The following is an 8,360-nucleotide window of genomic DNA, read 5'->3' as shown; positions in this document are numbered from 1 at the left end:
GGAAGGAGCAAGCTGGCAAGACTCTAATTTGGAAGTACAGCTGGCTAATAAAGGAGGAAACCAGGAGGACGGTCCTAGACTGACAGAAGTTACACCAGTTCCACATGGATAAATCCTCATTGGATGTCCCTTCATTCAGAGGGTAAGATCGTTAATTTAATTGTAACTCAAGCATAGTCTGAATGGTCATGGTGGGTACCTTGAGACTAGGTGAGTAGATGCACCTTGCATTTCTTGCTGGTTACGAAGAGTTCATCACCTCTTTGGCTGGCAGACATGGTCGTGCTGCCCCAGGGATGGCCAATGAACTGTACAGTGCTTGGCAGCTCTCAGAAGACCTAACAGGCTAGTTTTCCAAACAATGCCCAAGAGAAACTCCCAAGCAGGTGACTTGCACTCTGTCAGTCCATTCTATGCAGTTGAGGTTGGCCACAGAGTTCTCCAGGACAGCGGAGGAGTCCTCCTCCCTCCTGCTATGGTAGAAACAAGATATGTTCAAAGACAGCCCAAGTGACCATACCCTGAGCACCCTCCATCTGCTTTGCCCGAACTCCGAGCAGTGCCAGCTGCCCTGCTGCTTTGCTGTCCCGCTGTGGGTCCCAAGGGATGGGCAGCTGCAAACACCAGCCCAGACATCAGGGTTGTGCTGGGGCAGAGACACTGTGGCTGCACTTTCCTCATGGTGGGCTGACCTAAGGGATTACCCGTACGGGGTTAACCCTTTGCTTCTGCCTTTCAGACTGCCAGTACCAGGGAGTTCAAGCAGTTTGAGTATGGGGAGAAGAACTAGGAGAAGTACAATCAGGTAGGCAGGGGCTGCCTCTTGCTTGAGAGGACGAAGGGATGACTTGATTGTGTGCTAAGAGGAGAAGAGGAAAAGGTTGGCTGACACCAGGACGAAGACATCCCGTGCATCGTGCACCCGTGTGTCTTATAATTCTCTCGGTGGCTGGAGCATCCATGAACACTCAACCATTTGGTCCCATTTTGGCTGGCCGATGCCAGCCCAACCTTTTGGGTTTTTATCCACTCCTGGTGGGGCAAGTCCAACAGGGATCTTGTAGGACACATTTACCCCATATCACATTTGTTCATGTCTCCTAAACATATATCCCAGGTGGTGAATACTGTGGGCCTCTCAGCAGGTCTGGTGGCTAAAATCCAGCTGATACCTTTCTGTTTCACCTTCCTTTGAATAACCTGATGATTTTTTTTCCTCAGAGTTCACCACCCTTGTACAGGTTAGAAGATATGATCTTACCAATTGCCCTATGTAGCGGTGGGGAGGACTGGGTGAATCCCCTTTCAGAGACCCAGCGCTTGCTCCCTCGCATCACCAACCTGCTTCATCAATCATGAGCACTTCCCTGACTGCAACCACTGGGATCGCATCTGGGCCCTGGACACCCCTCAGTGCATGTACAGGCAGATGGTCGTTCTGATGGATAAAAATCCATCAACGGTCCACATGGAACCCTGGAATGGAGGAGCCACCCATTCCTATGTCCTGGGGGTGACTGGCTTTTGTACCAGAACTGTCAGCCTACTCTTTCCTCCCTAGAAACATCTCCTGTCACCCTATTTCACACTGATTTGGTGAGCTAACACAGTCTTGTGATTTCTTTCTGCCTTCTACAGAGTGCACTGGTGTTTTGGTCTCCCTGCTTCTTCTGGTGCACAGTGATATTTCTTTCCCTTGTTTTTCAGAACTATTTGATTAATGAACTCTTGTGCTGAAGCCCAGTCTGATTCATCCCTTGGTGGGCATCACCAAGGTTGTGCTTCAGGGCAGTCATGCAGGACCTAGGAGGTTCCAGCTCTGGGCATTATGAGCCCCTTCCCATGCATCCATCTCACATCCAGCCCTATGGGACATTGCAAGGGGCAGACAGGGCTTTTCCAACCTGCACCGTGCCAGCACATGCAGCTTTGCTCTTCCTTCCATGGTGACAACTCCATCCTTGCAGGTCATGGTCATGCACGATGACTCTCTGCAGAGCACCCTGTCTATGGCCAATGACTCCTTGGCTGGTTGTGGCCACATGCAATTTGGTTTCTCTCCCAGTGAATCCATCCATCACCATTGGCAGAGGAGGAAGGAGGGGGAAGAAAGGGAGGGCAGAGTGTGGTGCTTGTAAAACGAACCTTTATTTTCACAGGAGCAGCCCATGAAAACAGCATCCCATAAGACATGTGCACAGCTCAGTTCACAGATCCTGCAAGCTGGAAGTTTCATACGTACCTTTGCTTTTCAGTCTGGTTAATCAGATGGAGACCAGTCAGACCACATGGGAACGTACTTGGGGCAAACACTTCTTCCCTGGGAAATACCTCAATTTGGGAGTGTACCTCCGTCTTTCCACTACTGTCACCAGCTTGGCTCCTGTGGCCTTAAGGCAGGAGGCTCAAGTAGAGATTCTGAACTGGTGGACCTTCGCTCTGACCCCACAGCTGTCCCTCCCACAGGACGCCCCATTCCTGGGGCTGAAGGGTCCCAAGGAGATGGGATAGCTGAGCAAGAGGGCAGGGAGAGACTGGCAACACCGGTCCCATCCATCCCCCACGAAACCCAGTGCCCCTGCGCTGCTTGCTGTGTCAGCAAAGCCACTTTGTCTCCATGCTTACATGGGACAGGGGTCATGCAGGACATTTCTGGGCTGTTTACCTACAGCATGAGCTCAGACCACACCTTCACACCCCTTGTCCCATCTCTGCATGGGCACCTGGTGTGCAGTGTTGGGGGGATGGGCAGGCAGTTTGGGAATATCTCACCAAAATCATCGGTGCTTGGGGGAGGGGTCCCTTGCCCCGACCCCCAGGAAATTCTGTTTTCAACCCCTGCCTTTTGTTCTCAGTGCTCTTCCCACACATCTTAAACTTTGATAGACTTCATAGGTGAGCGTCACACATCTCTTGGAGGTATGGATGGATGGATGCAAGGATGGATAGTTAGATAGACAGACAAAGAGATAGATGGATAGATATACAGATAAAATGTAGATGGACAGATAGAATAGATAAGTAGGTAGATGGGTGGATGGGTGGATGGATGAATAAACAGAATAAATAGGTAGGTAGAGGGACAGATAGATGGATAGAAAGAACAGATAAGTAGGTAGATAGGTAGATACTTTTCAAACATGCATGCTAAGAAGAGAGCATTATTCTTAGGTATCGCTGTGGGCCATGTTAAATTCAACTTCCTAGAAAACACAGCTGGGTTTTCGCTGTAAGACATAGCCCAGGAGATGACGTGGGACACTGTTCTGGGTGGGTGGTCTCCCAGGAAAGACCTAGCCTAATGCCAAGGCCCAGATATTTCCCTTCCACCACCTCTCAGGAATGTGATGTGCATCGACCTCTCTTGTTTCATTCTACTGGGAGGAACGTTTCTCTCCCGCAGTCAGTGCACACCCCTTCCAGCCTTTCAAGGGCCACAGACAAGGTCACTTTCTACCCCTCCTTCACCTAAACCCACAACCCAAAGCATACGCTCAATTTTTGGAGTGAAATTTTGTGCTGAGTCAGCAAAAGCTAAAAAATTAAAACCAAACAGGGTTTCCTGCACAACTTGCCCCCGCAACAGGGTGCAAACACAACCCCAGTGAGACCCACCAAGCAAAGGGTTGAAGTTTGGCTGTGATGCAAGAGTTTATTGCAATCTCTAGTCACAGAAGGCAGGCAGAAATTACACCCTTACATTTAAAGCATTAAATCAGTGTAGAACAGGGTGATAGGAGACATTTTTAAGAAGGGAAGAGCAAAGTGGCAGCCCTCACACAAAACCCATGCCCTCAAGCACATGGGAACAGATGGCTCCTCCATCCTGGGACAGCACATGGAAAGTTTCATGGATTTTGCTCCATTAGAGCGACAATTTGCCTGTACATGCGCTGAGGGGCATCCTGACCCCAGTGGTGGTCGAAGTGGTTCCAGTCAGGGAAGTGCTCATGACGAACGAGGTTGGTGATGCGAGGGAGCAAGCGCTGGGTCTCTAGAGGGGGATTCACCCAATCCTCCCCGCCGCTCCACAGCACGGCCGGCACCGTCATGTCTTCTATCCTGTACAAGGGGGGGGTGGTCTGGGAGGGGGGAAACGCTCTGGTTATTCACAGGCTCTGACACTAACAGTACTAATGGATGGGGCGTGATGCCCCTGGCATCCCAGAGGACTCGGACCACGCTGGCCACTGAAGGAGGCTACCCCCATCCTGGTCCCAGCCAGCCTCATCCTGTGCTCCTCCTTCCACAAGTGCCTATTTACCTGGTTGTACTTCTCCTGGTTCTTCTCCCCATAGTCAAACTGCTTGAACTCCCCAGTTTTGGCAGTCTGAAAGGCAAAGGCAAAGGGTTACCCCACTCCGGGCGGGTAACGCCCTGAATCAGCCCCACCACAAGCAAAGGGCAGCAGCCCTGATGTCTGAGCTGGTGCTTGCTGGAGCCCATCCTGTGGGCCAGAGCGAAGGGCAGTCCCCAAAACACCTACATGGCATCATTACTGGGGACGGAGGTGGACGTCTGGGTGAGACTACAGAATTTACAGAATTGGTTTGGTTGGAAGAGACCTCTGGGATCATCGAGTCCAACCTTTGCCCCAACACCTCCATGTCAACTAGACTATGGCACTAAGCGCCACGTCCAGTCTTTTCTTAAACACCTCCAGGGATGGGGACTCCACCACCTCCCTGGGCAGCCCATTCCAGTGCCCAATGACCCTTTCTGTGAAGAAAGGCCTCCTCATTTCTAGCCTGAACTTCCCCTGCCACAGTTTGAGACTTCTGGCTCTGCCTTGGCCAGCCAGAAGCAGTAGCTAGTAACTGGCTTTTGAGACACCTTGGTACAGCAACTCAAAGATCACTTTTATTGGCTCTGTCTGATTCTACCTCCTCACCTGTCTCCAGACTGAATGAAGCACCATTGTAAAATGTCATATTCATACATTAAAAGAAAAAGGACGTGTTACAGTTATAAAATCAGAGTCTCTACCTGTCCCCAGTGGAGAAGGGTTTTTACTGATGTATATTCTGGAAAATGAGCTAGGTATACATCCAGTCGGCTCTGCAGGATAAAGAAAGTGTTTTCTAAGTGAGTTTTGAATGTTGAAAATCTGTCTAGGCAAAAAAAAATCATTCTGTCTTATAATTGCAATATAAATGTTATATGGTCCAGCAACTTTATTCTGTTCAGAATTAGGAGTAGCTTTTAAAGGTAAGCCAGTTAACCACTACTTTAAAATGGACATGCAACTATTCCACTAAATTTTTTGTTACTTTTTTCTGTAAGCTTGTGGCAGGTCAGTGGAAAATGAAGCAGGTGTTACCTTTCTTTTGCAAACATGACCACAAGTGATTCTTTCCTACCAAAGCCTCCATTAGCTTTAACATCCCAACACCATGGAAAAAAATCTCCAAATAACTGCTGCCTTGCACAATGATTTTCATACCTTATTTGGGTTTTTTTTATACTTATTTTTGTATCTCATTAGCTATCTCCAGGTGTCTAGGAAAACTGGAGACGGCTGTGACTTGGAGAGCCTGATGCACCCACCACGTTCAAGTTCTTCTTGTTGAACCCGCCAATTAAGAAGATCTCATTTTCACAGACTTCGGCTGTTAGCAGGTTGCTGCACGTCTTGGCAAGGGTGGCTCTCTCCTTCCTCCCCACCAGAGTCAGTTGTTTTGTTCCAAATATTGCCTGCAAGAGCACAAGGGAACAGGTCACATCACGTCCTGCAACACACATCCCCTCTCCACGGGAACAACTTGCCCCCAGCCAGCGCTGATAGGCAACTCCTCAATACGGTTGTTGACACACTTGGGCTAGCCAAACTCTCCAGGAGGTTGACCCATGGTTGCACCTGACTCTCAGAGCGGCACGGAACCATGATTGTTCTTTCCACGCTGTGCCGTCATCCCCATCGTCCTAGTGCATCATCTCTAAGGTACCAGCTTCCAAAGCTCAGCCCAGGATGGCCAGACTCATACCTTTCATCTGCCACCTCTGTTGAGAGATGGTCCTCAGGTGGAGCACGTACAAGGAGAGTGCCAGCTCCCCTTCCAGCCCTTCTACAGCTCCTGGAGCAAAAGGTGGAAGGGAGGTGGTGTGGAGCTGCTCTGAGCACCTCCTGGCCTACGGGACCGGGGTGTGGTGAGGTCAATCAGCAAAAACATAAACAGTAATGATAAAGAGGTACAGATATTTTAAACAATGAAAACTGGTTGTGCTCAGCTGGGTGGAGAGGGGCATCCCTGCTGTTTGGGATCCTGGGATCGCTTGTCTCTCCCCACACGTGTCTCCAACGCCTGCCGCAGGCATGGGCTCAGTGCACAGTGGCAACACAGGCGACGTGAGTTGCCAAAAACTCCTCGGTTTCGGTAGTAATAACACACAAACACCTTATGTACCTTCAGCGCTATGTCTGGTAAAAATGCTAACTTTAACACAGGGCCTTTGACGTGATGAAAAGTGTAGAGAGGAGCCAGGGCAAAGAAGAGTTTGATTTTCTCAGCCAGGTGTGGCATGCTCGAAAATGCTATGAAACCTGAAAAGAGACAAGAGATCACAATGATAACCCCAAGAGTGGCAGTGCTCATCCCAGACCTCCTGTTTGAGATGCAGGGTCTGAACAAAATGAAGCTGCAATGCTCCTGGGTGTGAGCACAGCCCAGCACGGATGGGCAGGAGGTGGCAAAGCTCTCCCACGCAGAAGGACCAAGAAGGCAGGTGGGGAAAGTGGCCCCATAGCCCATTGCAGCCCTGTCCTCAGCAGTCTCCAGTTTGGGACAGACGTTGATGTCCCTCTCCTGTGGCATCCCTGTACCCTGCTCTCGCCCACCACCTGCTCCTCCTCCTCACTCACCCAGAGAGTTGCCCTGAGCATGGCCGACGTAGAACAGTTTCTCCTGCCCGGTTTGCCTTAGGATGAAGTCCACCATGGCAGGGAGATCGTACACAGCCATCTCATGGAAGCTGGGGAGTAAAGAGAGAAGCTGGAGGAAGCTGGGGAGCAAAGAGAGAAGCTGGAGGAGACGCCCATCTCCCAGCCTCCCATGGACATCAGGTGGTCATCACTGACAGCCCAACATCCCAGCCCTGTTGTTGTTGGCCTCCTCACCTGAAATCCCAAAACTCCTCTTGGTCAACAGAAAGGTTCAGGTGCCGGCGGGACCAGCTGTTGCCCCGGTTGTTTCCGATCCAGACATCGTACCCCGCGTCTGCAAGGATGAAGCCCAGGCTGCTGTTGGGGAGGTTGTCCACCCAGTCACCACCGTCTAAACTGAACCCGTGCACTATCAACACAGGTGACCTGGATCCTGAAAGAGGAGAAATCAGGTACTTCACACAAGAAAAGCCCTTCCCATATGGAAATGAAACAGCCCTGTGCATCTCAGTATTATTTTCTGCAGGCTGCACATTAAATATTCTCTTCTCCCGTTATTTCCCTGATTCTGCTGGTGCTTTTTTTGTTTGAAGGACTTTTGCCACTCCTGGCCCTGGGCTATCAGGGAACCTTGGACCAGGGCAAGGGGTTTGCTCCAGGGAAGGAGCCACTGGGACTTGCTGGGTCGCGCTGCCCCATCCCGGCTGCAGCAAAACATGATGCTGAGCACCTGCATCCCCAGGAATAGCTCAAGGCAGCCGGGCAAAAACTTCTCCTCCCTCTTCCAGCTGCTGAAACTGTATCTGAAGGCACGGGTGTTCACAGTGGCTTCTCCTCGCCTCATCTCTAAGCAGGGTCACGGCTGCTTCATCCTTGGTGAAACTGAGCCCACCTGAGCGCTCAGCATCCCCCTTGCCATGGGGAATCCGGTTGAGGCTGAGGAAGTAGCCGTCCTCTGTCAGCACCTCATACTCCTCGCTGGGATACTCGTGGAAATGGATCTTCTCGCTCTGCAGGGACAATGGTCCAAGGGGAGAGGGTGATCCATTGGTGTTCATCATCCTTTGCCTGACCCAATGACACCCACTCCTGCCTCCCACACTCTCCAGTGTCACGTCTGCCTGCACACACAAGACCTGAAGGTCCATCTACATTAAAGGAAGACCAGGGAGAGGCAAACCGCAAGCTGAGGGCATGAAGTAAGTGAGACCCATGCAAAATATAGGAAACTTTTGATGCCCCAAGCCCCCTGGGCTGACCTCAGGTACAGACGTCAGGATCAGGGATGGGCAGAGCCCAGGTGGTCACTCAGGGATGACTTTGGGCACACCACCTGGGGAAGTCCAGGTCCTACAGGGGTGTGTTTGACCCCAGCACTTACGATATTCATGAACTGCTCCGGGTTTTCGTGGTTCGCTCCAGTGAGTGGGATGGCATTGCCCAGCCCCTGGGCCAGGCACAGGGCCACCAGCAGCAGCCA

At 51.0% G+C, this 8,360-nt stretch overlaps 1 protein-coding gene and 1 pseudogene across 1 annotated transcript; one reads left to right on the top strand and one right to left on the bottom strand.

The window, feature by feature from the left end:
• Positions 1–1,561, top strand: part of LOC104169035 — a 5,618-nt pseudogene extending 4,057 nt beyond the window's left edge.
• Positions 1,562–3,848: 2,287 nt separating this feature from the next.
• On the bottom strand, positions 3,849–8,360 carry LOC104169034 (lipase member M-like; the record flags this gene model as incomplete). Its single annotated transcript, XM_009709840.1, has 9 exons — positions 3,849–4,082; positions 4,265–4,330; positions 4,987–5,058; positions 5,548–5,694; positions 6,405–6,541; positions 6,860–6,969; positions 7,115–7,313; positions 7,773–7,890; positions 8,262–8,360. Coding segments are annotated over 9 exons (1,182 nt in total), but the record flags the coding sequence as incomplete, so codon positions are not given.

Source organism: Cariama cristata, unplaced genomic scaffold, assembly GCF_000690535.1.
Source record: "Cariama cristata isolate BGI_N322 unplaced genomic scaffold, ASM69053v1 scaffold11841, whole genome shotgun sequence".
Lineage (NCBI taxonomy): Eukaryota > Metazoa > Chordata > Aves > Cariamiformes > Cariamidae > Cariama > Cariama cristata.
This window is presented reverse-complemented; position numbering and strand designations above follow the sequence as displayed.